Source organism: Ambystoma mexicanum, chromosome 3q, assembly GCF_040938575.1.
Source record: "Ambystoma mexicanum isolate Mex_15411 chromosome 3q, UKY_AmexF1_1, whole genome shotgun sequence".
In the NCBI taxonomy this organism is placed as follows: domain Eukaryota; kingdom Metazoa; phylum Chordata; class Amphibia; order Caudata; family Ambystomatidae; genus Ambystoma; species Ambystoma mexicanum.
This window is the reverse complement of record NC_090926.1, coordinates 1,128,380,835-1,128,395,365: the sequence shown is the minus strand read 5'-3', so window position 1 is coordinate 1,128,395,365 and position 14,531 is coordinate 1,128,380,835. Positions and strand designations below refer to the sequence as shown.

Genomic DNA, 14,531 nt, shown 5'->3' with positions numbered 1-14,531 from the left:
CAGGGTCCAGCCTTGTCCTCCATATCTTTAGAAACACTGCATCTCTCCATGACTGAGCTATCCTACACGCAGGCACCCTCGCCCCACCCTCACTCCATCACTGAGCTATCCTCTACTGTCCACACCATACACGCAGGGACCCTCGCCCCAACGCTTTCATGGGGGAAGGGTGCACATGTTATGCTCCGTTAGCCGGTCCCACATCCTTGGAAACACTGCATCTCTCCATGACTGAGCTATCCTACACGCAGGCACCCTCGCCCCACCCTCACTCCATCACTGAGCTATCCTCTACTGTCCACACCATACACGCAGGGACCCTCGCCCCACAGCTTTCATGGGGGAAGGGTGCACATGTTATGCTCCGTTAGCCGGTCCCACATCCTTGGAAACACTGCCATCACTCCATGACTGAGCTATCCTACACGCAGGCACCCTCGCCCCACCCTCACTCCATCACTGAGCTATCCTCTACTGTCCACACCATACACGCAGGGACCCTCGCCCCACAGCTTTCATGGGGGAAGGGTGCACATGTTATGCTCCGTTAGCCGGTCCCACATCCTTGGAAACACTGCCATCACTCCATGACTGAGCTATCCTACACGCAGGCACCCTCGCCCCACCCTCACTCCATCACTGAGCTATCCTCTACTGTCCACACCATACACGCAGGGACCCTCGCCCCAACGCTTTCATGGGGGAAGGGTGCACATGTTATGCTCCGTTAGCCGGTCCCACATCCTTGGAAACACTGCCATCACTCCATGACTGAGCTATCCTACACGCAGGCACCCTCGCCCCACCCTCACTCCATCACTGAGCTATCCTCTACTGTCCACACCATACACGCAGGGACCCTCGCCCCACAGCTTTCATGGGGGAAGGGTGCACATGTTATGCTCCGTTAGCCGATCCCACATCCTTGGAAACACTGCCATCACTCCATGACTGAGCTATCCTACACGCAGGCACCCTCGCCCCACCCTCACTCCATCACTGAGCTATCCTCTACTGTCCACACCATACACGCAGGGACCCTCGCCCCAACGCTTTCATGGGGGAAGGGTGCACATGTTATGCTCCGTTAGCCGGTCCCACATCCTTGGAAACACTGCATCTCTCCATGACTGAGCTATCCTACACGCAGGCACCCTCGCCCCACCCTCACTCCATCACTGAGCTATCCTCTACTGTCCACACCATACACGCAGGGACCCTCGCCCCACAGCTTTCATGGGGGAAGGGTGCACATGTTATGCTCCGTTAGCCGATCCCACATCCTTGGAAACACTGCCATCACTCCATGACTGAGCTATCCTACACGCAGGCACCCTCGCCCCACCCTCACTCCATCACTGAGCTATCCTCTACTGTCCACACCATACACGCAGGGACCCTCGCCCCAACGCTTTCATGGGGGAAGGGTGCACATGTTATGCTCCGTTAGCCGGTCCCACATCCTTGGAAACACTGCATCACTCAATCACTGAGCTATCCTCTACTGTCCACACCATACACGCAGGGACCCTCACCCCACCGCTTTCATGGGGGAAGGGTGCACATGTTATGCTCAGTTAGCCGGTTCCCCGTCTTTAGTACATGAATGTCATTCAGCAGGGCCTCCAGAGGTCTGTCACAGGAAACTCAGAAAAGGAAGTGGCGAGCTGCGCAACTAGCCAGCTAACCCGAAGCAGGAATTTGCAAGTAAAAGGAGGATGTTGTCAGGGGAGCAGCCGAGATTCAGCAATCTCGCAAACTGGAAACAAAGATCACTCGGAGAAGTCTAGCATCACCAAGCACTGGCGCGCAAAGCAACCCCTCCTATGCAGTCATAACGTGAGGCTCACCCGCTCAGAACTAGCAGAGCCAGGCGCTTAACTCAAAGGGAAGCGTGCCCCCTGGGGCAATACAGCAAGACAGCCAAAAGGAGTCTCTTACACAACCAGTGTCGCAACAAACTCACAACAGGAGACTCGTACATACAACTTCACCCGCTCAGAACTAGCAGAGCCAGGCGCTTAACTCAAAGGGAAGCGTGCCCCCTGGGGCAATACAGCAAGACAGCCAAAAGGAGTCTCTTACACAACCAGTGTCGCAACAAACTCACAACAGGAGACTCGTACATACAACTTCACCCGCTCAGAACTAGCAGAGCCAGGCGCTTAACTCAAAGGGAAGCGTGCCCCCTGGGGCAATACAGCAGGGCAGCCAAAAGGAGTCTCTTACACAACCAGTGTCGCAACAAACTCACAACAGGAGACTCGTACATACAACTTCACCCGCTCAGAACTAGCAGAGCCAGGCGCTTAACTCAAAGGGAAGCGTGCTCCCTGGGGCAATACAGGACAGCCAAAAGCAGACTCTTACACAACCAGTGTCGCAACAAACTCATGGGACACCGCAGGCCGGAGAAGCAGCGCGAGCAACCATTAGCCTCGCATATTGTGTTACTAAACCGCAGGTCACTGCCCAGCTGACAAGGAGTTGCTGGAAAGAGCAGCAGCATATCACTCACACTGGGATGCCGCTGGCGAGGCTTTAAACATGGCCCTGCTGCACGGAGACTGCTCCACGCTGTGCTTTCACGGGGGTCACCGGACACCTGCCCCAGTTACCTCATTGCCATTTAACACGGTCTCACACCCGGGGGTGTTGCTAGACCTGGAAAAGATCGGGGCTACGCTCATTTTGGGACTGTCGGGCCTAGCTAGCCTTTTTGGTTGTAAACCCTGAGCTTCTATCCGGGGCTAGAGACCCCCCCCCCCCACGCCCCCCATAGCAACGCTAGTCCCACCTGCCCCATTGTCTTGCAAGCCCTTTCTTATGGCCCTAGGCTAGGTGCTGTCCCTCCAATGGATAAGAGGCTCACATGCACCCTGACATGGTCCTAGCTCAGCCACCCTTTACCTATCCCCTGCGAGCGCGCACAATCCTTCACGTTCTGTAGGTCTCCCATCCCCTCAGTTGCCCCCAAGCTCCTTCCCACTGTTCAGCTCCTGCTACTCTCCACATGTCGCCGTGCCCTGCCATTTCTCACCGGACCCAGACGCCCCCCTAGATCTACCCTTGCAACTCAGTCACATGCTCCTTCCTACCCGTGGCACCCCTCGCCTGGCAAGCAGGCCTGCCCTAGACCCCTGTGCAGCGGCCTCTCACCTGTTCCGTAAGGCAGAGCTCCAGTTTGCCCTCCTGGACCACGTAGATGCTGCTGTCGGGCTGACCCGGCCGGAAGACGTACTCGCCTTGCTGGAACTGCTGGAAGATCATGTGCTTGCAGAGCTCCAGGAAGAGCGGCTTCTCAAAGTGCCCCAGGACCCTGCAGAGGGGACACCAGAAGCAGTGGCTAAGCAGAGAAAGACACACAGCAGGTCCCCTCACAGCCCACCAAGCAACCTATCACCTTCCGGACGCACAGATAGATCACAGCCATGCCAGAAGGGACCCACGTGTGGTTGACAGTGGAAGACACAGTTCTCTTTAAGTACATGACACTGGCCCACAAATGTCTGTATGGAAAGGCACCAGCGCACCTCAAATCCAAGATCAGGCACTATGTACCCACACGTGCATGGAGATCAGAAGCATTGGGCCAAATTGCTGTCACACCACATTAGAGATCTAACGGTCTGGGTAGGGTGTTCCCTACACTTGCGGCATCTAAATGGAACGCTCTCCCATTAATCCTGTGACTAGAGTCTACATATCTTACATTCAGAATAGATCTGAAAACCCACCTTTTCAAATAAACATAGCAAGCACCCTTGTTGAGCTAGGTAGCTTTTATGTTTAGTCATGCCAAGTGTCCCGTCTCCATGTTTGTCTTTTGTTACCTTTTTGTCTACTCGCCGTGCCCCGATGCCAGCGGGCTTTCGGTGCGGAACAAATAAACAAATAAAGTAAACAGACTATGGGTCTATGACCAACAGCACCTTACCTGGCAATACGCAGGCACGCAAAAAATGACCACGGTGTCTCTTCGTAGTGGTCCGATTCCTGAGCCGAGTGCATCCAACGACATGTGTGGGACTATGCAACTATTATGTTTTTCATCAGAAAGGATAATTCGGGAAAGGAGGAACTTCTGGGTGAATGAATGGTCATACCTGGAGCTGCAAACATGGCAAATTACTGAATTTGCTGAGCATTGCGCATGACCATTTTTTATATGTATGGGGAGAAGATGCAATTTCAACGGGTAGCGGAACAGCGTGCCCTTCTCTTATGTCAGCTTTAGTAAATGTTGCTAGTATAGTCTGCAGCATCATCAATGCCCACAACCCTCCCTTGGAAGGATAATCGAACAGGACCATACGTGAATCGTGTGGACTCAAAGGCTAGAAATGTAAGGTTTTTTTTCTTCCAGACCTTCAGACGGCAGTCTATGTAAGCATATATCTTGATTTCCTTAGCCCCTCACTTCGGCACCAAAGATAGAACTAGGGATCAAAAAATTATAGATAATGGATCAGGGCCAAACCAACTTAGAGGTGTGGGTGCTAGGACAAGCTGATGCAGGAAACAACTTCTCCTGGTCTTAGCCACCCTCTTAGGGCTTTTAACCCCCCCTCTGCCCCCTACCCTCATCGGGCGATAACGGCTCACAGTGGACTCACCGCACGTTCTTAAGCATGTAGAGAACCTCCGAAGGAAGATGGGAGTTGGCCACATCAAACTCTGTGAGATCTGCTTCTAGGACGGAGGGAGGCGGCTCCTTCTGCTGCAGCGTTGGCACTTCCTTCTTGATCCTAAGGATCCTGGAAGAAAAATGGAGGTTGAAATCTGGGATTCACAAGGGCTGGGCTCCGAGGCAGCAACACAGTTCGAGATCCATTCTCTGTAGTAACAGGGAGGGATGATATCGCACAACGCTGCTCCATTCACCAAGTGCTTTCCGATGCAGTTTAGGGTCGACTAGGATGTAATATTGATTGAGATGTGGTTTGCCTGAAAGATGCCCATCCATTCCAGTTTCTGAGAAGGGCCAACCCCCAACACCCAACAGCCAACTCAATCCCAAACTCTGCTAAATCTAGGACAGACAACTTTCAAACAAACCGGATCCCAAACCATTTCACAAGCGCAACCTATGCAAAATGGGCAGTCTGTTATCATGCTGCAGAAGTGCTACTCGGCAATGTTTTTAGTGAACATTAGGTCCCTTAATCTTTATAACGCACTCTGTGGTAGAGCTGGCACGAATGTTGAAGACCAACATGTGATGATGGAAACCATTGCATCAAATCGGAACCAATGGCTTTGCTCTTTGCACCGTACAAATCATTGTTTCTTAGACCGTCTGTGCCATTTGGGCAGCAGCCAGGAAATAAGTCGCAGCCCTACCACTAATGGGAGCAGTCCACTTCGAACTACTAGGACAGATTAGGTCTGCACAAGAATACTAGCAACCATATGCAAGAAGAGAGCAGTCTCCATCTATATAAAAGTGCTGTGACTTGCCCCCTCGCTTCTACAGTTCAGGAAGGACCTCAACGCCCTCCTATTCAAGGAATGGCTCCTCCCTAAAATGTAGATCCATTCACCGTCCACTCCCGACCATACCCAAGACTAGGTGATCTGATTCCCCAGTGTTGCGGACAAATGCCCTCTCACCCCTGTTAGATCCCCACTCCCTTGTTTTTCAGCTCTTTAATCTTGCCCACCCACCCTCATCCCTCCTATGATTGTAAAGATCTCCATTGCTTCCCGGAGCTAGGTCTGCTCTCAATAATAATGGGGGTAGTATTTGTACATATGGGGATTCCTCTGCCTTAAAGTTGTCTGTTGATCTCTTAGCTATGACAATTCATAAAGGTCATGCTGAAATAAATTTGAACTGCAGGTGCTATATGTGCAGGCTCAGATTACGTTTGCATGACCAGTGCCCTTTTACGTTTAGTGCTTTGGAATAAGGGGCATACATCATAAGGTGCAGGTTATTCTGTTGCATTCAATTATAAATGGACAATGCGGTTCCCCTGCTTGACATCGCACACCAAGTGGCAGAGCACACCTACTTTTTGGCAATGCTCAACATCTTCTGCTTCTTCTTCATTCTGGGTCTGGTGGCTGTGGTCTCGACCAGCGAGGAGGTTGATAGAGATACCTGAAACAAACAAATCATTATTAGGTCTGGCAGTGAGAGTGACATCACTTGGTCAACACTACGCCACTATCACCAGCAGGAAGGTGCATTGTGTGGTAAGGCCCCGTCACCAATGGGGCAACATAGAAGAGCACTGTACAGAAGCCCGGGGATGCAGAAGAAATTAGCTTATTTGGGATAGAGTATGAAGGGGCAACCATTGCATGGTGTTAAATTAACCTTTTCTCGCTATCCTCACCCAAATTCTACAAACGTCCTAACTCAAGAAAGCAATTTAAGAGCAAATTCCCAGAACAATAAACCTGCTCAGGCAGATAAGGAGTTTTTTTCCCTTCTGAGAATAGTCCAGTGCATTCTGCATGGTCTCCAGTACCTTCTAAAGAGCTGCCAGTATCGTAGATATCTAATACAATGCGTTATGGTTGATCTGAGAGCATGATGGCTCTAATAGTAATGAAACAAATTTTGGTTGAGTTTGTGCAACCTAGATTTGGTGGTATAGCTGACACGTGTTCGACCCCCCTGGTTTATTTTCAAGGCAATTAAGAATTGGACGGTTGCTCAGTGAGCAGAACTTGAGGTCAAGTTTATTAGAAGTTGAGATACAGAGCCACAGGTGGTGGCTGCAGGGAAGCTGAAGGTGGCCTATATGCTGGGGAGCCGGGTTGGACTCACTCAGTCGGCGGTACATCTTGCACTGTCTTTGCAGTATATCCTGCCAGCCAATCTGCCTCCCACACCGATCCAACATGGTCTCCGCCTTCATAAGTTCAAAGGAGGAAAACAAGCTTTCCTTTCTGGTACTTTTATAGCCAGTGGAGGTACTTGAAAATGATAATAGATCTGCCTCAAGGTCCCCAGGCAGGCTGGCTCTACGATGTTCAGTGAATGAGGGCATGTCGTGTTAGGGCAGAAAGCCAAAGAAGATGTTGACTGGAGTTTGTTTTGCAAAGCCTGGGCACGTAATCCTACAAATAACCTCATCGTGTTAACCACCAGTCTTGCAACCTCCATAAAAACAGAGTGAAGGGAAAAGACTTGGGCTTGTTAGGAAAGGTTAGTAGTGCAAGGTCACACTGTGCAGTCTAGCTATGAAGAGGAATCCAGTACAGCAGCAGCGAGACATTACAACTCACCTGGAGCCCAAAAGCGCTGCCCAGACCCATCCTGACATGGCCACTGGATATTTCAGGGGTCAAGCCTATGGGCCTCATTACGAGTTTGGTGGTATCTGGGCAGAAAATCCACAGAGAGAATACCAAACTGTACTACCGTTCCTTCCGCTTGGACCGGTGGTATTGCTGCCGGATTTTAAGTGGTGGTAGGTGGTGTTAGTCCCCATTAATTGGAGTCCATAAGGCTTCATGGGGGATTTCGGTAGTATTAAATGTATCTCTTGCATTTGTATTAAATGTATCTACTGATTTGTATCTGCCAGAATATACTTGCTGCTTCTCTGTAACCCACTAACAGCAAAAGAGTACATTCTCCTTCTGCATCTGCTTTATTCCATGCTTTGTCACGGGTGAAGTGTTTTCACATGTTAAGTTAAACACTCTGTAACAGCGCCACGATGCCCGAGGGCCGCTTGTGCGCTTTATAAATTCAAAATAAATAAATAAAATAAATGCTCACAGTGAATCCGCTGAAATTACCGATTTTGGGCATTAAAGTGGCGGAATTACCTCCAGCTTCTTGCTGGAGGGTTTTCCTCCACCTGACCCCCAAACGCGTAAGAGCAGTCCCAAAGAGCAGCTGCTCACACTGAGGCGCTGGGCACTCGGAACAGCAAATACATTGTTCTCGTGGCAGGGTACCTTTCGCATGATTTTCCGCCCATAGAACAGGACCTTGTCACGCTTCCGGAATCGATATTTTGGTGTGTCTTGCGACTGGACTTCTGGATACAGGAAAGAAAAGTGAAGAAAAAAAAGTGAGCGAGATCAGAGCATCAGTGACACTATCAAAAGCAGAAACCACACGAGAAACTATTACAGAACGAGTCTGAAAAACAAAGGACACCGATCTTTGCCGATGAAAGATTTGGACTGCAGGAAACGGGCAAACGATGCGTGCCATGCAGGGACAGCAGTAAACAACTACATGGCCACCCCGCAGCGAATGAATTACTAAAGCGCAACGAGGCCGGAAAGTGAGCAATGTGACATTATGTGCCCCAATCTCCAGAATGTGTGAAATTCGAATGGTTAACAGACACATTTCTCGATGCTGGTTTAGCTCTGGCCTGGAAGTCTAGCTGCACGGACACATTTGCCTTTGGTGGGTTTTGATGTGCAGAAGAGAAGGCTTAAAGACATCAGGATAGCCAAGACTTACTCCGGAGATGCAACCGCCTGGCAATCACCACGATTAAAGAGGCTATGAGGACCACAGAGATCCCAACACCAATCAAGACACCCAGCATCTAGAAAGAGAGAGGGAGATTTGCAGTCACACAGGGAAGAGGGCAAATGCCTGACTTAGAAGACAGAAAGATCTCCTGACACAGCCATCAAAGAATCTACTGGTAATTACTCACCATGCCTGTCTGCATCTGGTCTTCAACAAACAACTTGATGTTGGGTAACACTGCAGCCAAAGCAACTTCCTGCGGTAAAAAGGGTAAACCAGAAGTTACCATCCCAGTGACCCCACATCAAGCAGGTCAGGGGCATCTTGATGTGGAACAGTGAAGCTCTTCCAAAGGATTGCACGACATGTTTCTCAACAGCGTTTCCAATCTTCCTCATGGAGCCTGGTAATGGCTACCAAGCTTCCTCGAGACGCACACTAATGCCCAACAAACCCCTTGCTCTCCCCATTATCTAACACAGTCTACCTCGCTTCCCCAGAGTCCACCAACGTCTTAAAAGCCTCCCTACTGTGCCCTCCAATGCCTACACACCTACCATACACCCACCTCCCATAGTAGCAAGCTTCCTCACTACCCATCAATCTCTGCAAATTCTATCAACACATCCACAACATCTCCACCAAGCTTCCCCATGGAGTCCACCAATGCCTACACAGGTTATTCCCAGCAGTCAGAATGATAACCAGCCTTCCTCAATGTCCACCATATAGCTCCACGTTTCTTTCAAAATCCTACACAAGCGTCCTCCAGTGTGCCAACCAAGATCTACAAAGATTCTCAACAGACAGGGAGCGTCAATGGCTAGCAAGCTCCCCAACATTGCCCTTCAAAGGGTTTATGGTCATTGCATCGAAAAAGATGCATCGAAAATAAAAGCATTGAAATTCTATGTTTCACATTAAAAGTACATATCCATCGAAACTTCTCCATCGAATGGATATGTACTTTTAAATGTAAAAGATAGCATTTCCATGCATTTATTTTCAACATTAAAAGGCTACAAGGAGCTGTCCGGTGCTGAAATTCCGGCACTGGCCAGCTCCTTGTAACGTTTTAATGTTTTTTGTATATCGGAGGGGAGAGGGGGGTTGCCCCCCAACCCCTTCACCCTAATCTAACCCTTAATCTAACCCTAAATGTAACCCTAGCCCCAACCCTAATCCAACCCTATCCATCGAAATTAACCATCGAAAATTATTCAATGAATATGCTTTTTGATGGAAAGGCAATTCAATGAATAATTTTCGATGGAAAGGTGTTAGATGGAAAGACCAGATACCCCATCAAAGCATACCACACTGCTGACTGAGGACTAGCAAGCCTCCAAACAGATCTCAATAATTCATACAAAACATTCTAAGAGTGCACAACCTTTGCCAAACTTCCCCACACAGCAGTGCACTGCCCAGCAATGACTATACAACTTCCCCCAGTGTCCAGAGATTCCCAGAAAAGATTCCGTGTACTCTCCACCATGGCTACAAAGCTTATCCCATACTGCACAGGAACATCAAGAAAAAATACACACACTGCTGACCACACTTACCCACATTGTGCACTGACGATTATCAAGCCTCCCAACGGATCTCACTAATTTACACAAAGCATTCTCAGTATCCACAACCCGTAGCAAGCTTCCCTGCACTGCCCATCAATGACACTACTCACTGAGGTCTGCGAAGCTTCCCTGCACTGCTCACCGATGAGACAGCGCACCGATTTCTGCGAAACTTCCCTGCACTGCTCACTAATGACACTGCTCACTGAGGTCTGCGAAACTTGCATGCACTGCTCACCCATGACACTGCTCACTGATGTCTGCGAAGCTTCCCTTCACTGCCCACCATGGACTACAAAGCTTCTCCCGCACGAACCACCAATGCCCAGGAAGCTTCCCACACTGGCTCACTGTTATCTGCAAAGCTTCCCTGCACTTACGACCAACTGCAAAGCTTATTCCACATTATCCACCAATGCCAACAGAGCTTTCCCGCGCTGCGCTCCAATGTCTAACAAGCTTCCCCGAGCTGCACACCAAAGACTACAAAGATTACCACGAACCTGACTATGAATGCCCAGAAAGCTTCCCCACACTGCACACTAATGCCTCCAAGGCATCCACACATTCCCCAATGCCCAGAAAGCTTCCCCACACCGCACACTAATGCCTCCAAGGCATCCACACATTCCCCAATGCTCAGAAAGCTTCCCAACACCGCACACTAATGCCTCCAAGGCATCCACACATTCCCCAATGCTCAGAAAGCTTCCCCACACCGCACACTAATGCCTCCAAGGCATCCACACATTCCCCAATGCCCAAAAAGCTTCCCCACACCGCACACGAATGCCTCCAAGGCATCCACACATTCCCCAATGCCCAGAAAGCTTCCCCACACCGCACACTAATGCCTCCAAGGCATCCACACATTCCCCAATGCTCAGAAAGCTTCCCAACACCGCACACTAATGCATCCAAGGCATCCACACATTCCCCAATGCTCAGAAAGCTTCCCCACACCGCACACTAATGCCTCCAAGGCGTCCACACATTCCCCAATGCCCAGAAAGCTTCCCAACACTGCACACTAATGCCTCCAAGGCGTCCACACATTCCCCAATGCCCAGAAAGCTTCCGCACACTGCACACTAATGCCTCCAAGGCGTCCACACATTCCCCAATGCCCAGAAAGCTTCCCAACACTGCACGCGAATGCCTCCAAGGCATCCACACATTCCCCAATGCCCAGAAAGCTTCCCAACACTGCACGCGAATGCCTCCAAGGCATCCACACATTCCCCAATGCCCAGAAAGCTTCCCAACACTGCACGCTAATGCCTCCAAGGCATCCACACATTCCCCAATGCCCAGAAGGCTTCCCACACTGCACACTAATGCCTCCAAGGCATCCACACATTCCCCAATGCCCAGAAGGCTTCCCACACTGCACACGAATGCCTCCAAGGCATCCACACATTCCCCAATGCCTAGAAATCTTCTCCACGATGATCACCATCTTCTCCATAGTGCCCACAAGTCGCCCGCCGCTGCCAATCTCCACCACTGTCCATCAATGTCACTTAATTCCCAACGCTGCAATGCGCCCGCCTGGACCAAACAAGCTGTTCATGTAAACAGACAAACTTGGGGAGAGGAGGTATATGTGAAGGAGGAGGCCTGATGAATGAAAGCGAAGACGGGTGTGTGAATGGATGTGTATGAGGATCAACCAATGTGTAAGGGAAAGGGGCCAGGGAAATGACTGGCAGACGTTGAAGATGGGCTTTAGCTCCTGGGAGGACACATGGACAGGCAAATGCATAAGTGCGATTTGTATGAATGGAATATTGATGAATAAGCAGGCGGGGCTGAACAGAGCACGGATAATCGTCTAGTAACAGTGGAATTCTGTTGGGCTGAGAGTAATAATGAAGGTTGGGAAGCCCTGCGGTGAACTGGAGCTCAAAGAATAATTAGGTGGTCTGCAGAGTTTGCTACTTCTTCGTCAACGGGGTCCTTTAGGTCATTGTTGCATTGAAATCATTTTGAATTGTCTTGTCACAACTATCACGACTAGTTTGTGGGCTCACCTGTTGTGGCTCGGAGTGTTTCTTCTTTGTTGGTTCTGGCTGCCCGCGTTTCTTGGAGGTGCGGGTCTCGTGGAGGTAAGGACGGGCTTCACCTGACGCCACACTGTCTGTAGCTGATGGTCTAGGAGTTCAATATTCAAGAGGTAGGCAGGTGCCCGGGAGGAGAGGAAACTATCTGAAGGCGACCGCGAAGTGAGTAGTCCTGGATGGATGAACCGCGGAAGACGGTAAGGCACAGTTGCGGTCGAGCAATCCGGAAGGCTCAGGAAGTCCTGAGTAAAGAGGTAGGACGGTCCGGGGGCAACCCCGCAAATGTAATGCTGGGAGTTAGGACCGTGCAAGGCGATAAGGCACGGCCACGGTCCGGAAGTCCAGAAAGGCACAAGGGGAAACAAGGAAGATTCCCAGTAGCAAACGCTAGGAACAGCAGCCGAACTAGGAACTGTGAGCGAATTGACACGCGCCGAACCGCAGGGGCGGGGCACTTATCTAGACGAGCTAGAAGCTAAACCGCTGATCAGAGAGCGGTGTCCGCCATGTTGGGGGTGTGTGGAATCATTCTGGCACGTTGTTGTATGGACCAGGACGTCCAAAGGGGGCGGTAGCGTGGTTTCATGACAGTATACGCCCTCCGAAGCCTCGTACCCCCTGGTTTGCTAGAATGTAATCGATGGAATCGTTGTACCAGTCTAGGGGCGTTGAGGTTGGAGACTGGTTTCCAGGTACGGTCACTAGGCGGATATCCTTTCCATTCCACCAAGTATTGTAAACGTACTCTTCTGTACCTAGAATTGCAAATCTGGGAAACTTCATATTCAATTTGTCCCTGGACGAGCAAAGGAGGAGGGCAAGGAGCATCTTTGCTAGAGTGGTGATAAGGTTTTAACAAGGAGGTGTGGAAGATAGGATGAATTCTGTTCCAAGTTGTAGGCAAACATAGTTGATAGGCTACTGGATATATCTTCTTGGATACAACGAAGGGGCCGTAGTAATGGGTGCCAGCTTGTTTGGTCTTAAATGGCTAGGTAAATACCGGACAACCAGACCTTGTCCCCAACATCATAGGACGGAGCAGTACGTCCTTTGCCATCTGCAAATCTCTTAACGTCTTCCCTAGACTTGGACAGATGGTTCAAGGCCTCTTGATGGATTGATACCAGCTGAGCAGTCCAGGAATCAACAGAAGGAAGAGGACTAGGAGAGGGTAATACCGAAGGAAGTACTGAGGGATGAAAGCCTTGGTTACAAAAGAAGGGGCTGGTCTTTATCGTGGAATGTTCAGAATTGTTGTAGGCAAATTCTGCAACTGGCATCAGAACAGACCAGTCATCCTGAACCTTGGTGGCAAAACAACGTAGATATTGTTCAAGGGTCTGGTTTACCCTTTCCGTAATGCCATTGGTCTGGGGATGATACCCAGATGAAAGGGTTAGTTTGATTCCTAACACCTTGCAGAGGTTTTTCCAAAACTTTGAGATGTACTGAGGTCCACAATCAGAGATGATTTTAGATGGCAGTCCATGTAGACATAAAATGTGTTTTACAAATAATCTGGCCATCTCTGGAGCAGAAGGCAGTTTCGATAATGGTGTAAAATGGGCCATGTGAGAAAAGAGATTGGTGGTTATCATTATGACTGTATGTCCCCTGGAGGGAGGTAGATCAACAACGAAATCCGTTGCTATGGCTTCCCAGGGTCGGGAAGGTGGAGTAGGTAGGAGGAGCAATCCTGCTGGTTTTCTGCTATCTGTCTTGTTCTGGTTGCAGACAGCACATGCCCGTCCCTGCGCCTGAAGATCTTTCAGCATCTTGGGCCACCAGAAGTTTCTTTGAATGGAGAGAAGGGTACATCTGACCCCACAGTGTCCGGAGTGGAAGGTGTCATGGCATAGATATATTATCCGTTCCTGTAAAGACTGTTAGGAATCAGTAGTCGGGATCCTCGAAAAAGGAACCCATCTTTATGCCTAAGGGCCCAGGAACTGCGTCCTTGAAAATCCTTCCAAAAGTCTGAGGTTGGGGTTTCACTCCTAATGGATTCCAAGATGTCACAAGCCTGAGCGATGAACACAGTGTTGGGAAACATCTTGGGTAAGTCGGGCACATCCTGTGAGGGATAGTCAGGACGTCTGGACAAGGCGTCTGCTATGACATTCGAAGTCCCTGGAATGTGTGATAATTGGAATTGGTATTGAGCAAAAAAGAATGCCCACCGTGCTTGTCGAATGTTTCTGTACTCCATGGATTGGAGGACTTGTAGATTCCTGTGATCTGTCCGCACTTGTAAAGGATGAGCGGCACCCAGGAGGAGATGACGCCAGTCTTTAAAGGCTTGGCGAACGGCAAGAAATTATTTTTCCAGAACTGAATAGTGTGTCTCACATGGAAGCAAGGTCCGGTATAGGTAAGCTACAGGATGTTCGAGACCATCTTTGGCTTGGTGTTTCAGAACCACGCCTA

General features: G+C 49.9%; 1 protein-coding gene across 6 annotated transcripts in view; it reads right to left on the bottom strand.

Moving 5' to 3' along the window:
- PNPLA6 (patatin like phospholipase domain containing 6) overlaps positions 1-14,531 on the bottom strand; it is a 1,092,789-nt gene that overhangs the window by 996,488 nt on the left and 81,770 nt on the right. For all 6 annotated transcript variants that reach the window (XM_069603923.1, XM_069603925.1, XM_069603924.1 and 3 more), the window contains exons 2-7: positions 8,646-8,714; positions 8,444-8,531; positions 7,924-8,006; positions 6,018-6,106; positions 4,617-4,757; positions 3,160-3,319 (exon numbers count right to left, since the gene is read on the bottom strand). In XM_069603923.1, the coding sequence (XP_069460024.1) occupies positions 3,160-3,319; positions 4,617-4,757; positions 6,018-6,106; positions 7,924-8,006; positions 8,444-8,531; positions 8,646-8,714 (630 nt within the window). The remainder of the gene's footprint in view (positions 1-3,159; positions 3,320-4,616; positions 4,758-6,017; positions 6,107-7,923; positions 8,007-8,443; positions 8,532-8,645; positions 8,715-14,531) is intronic.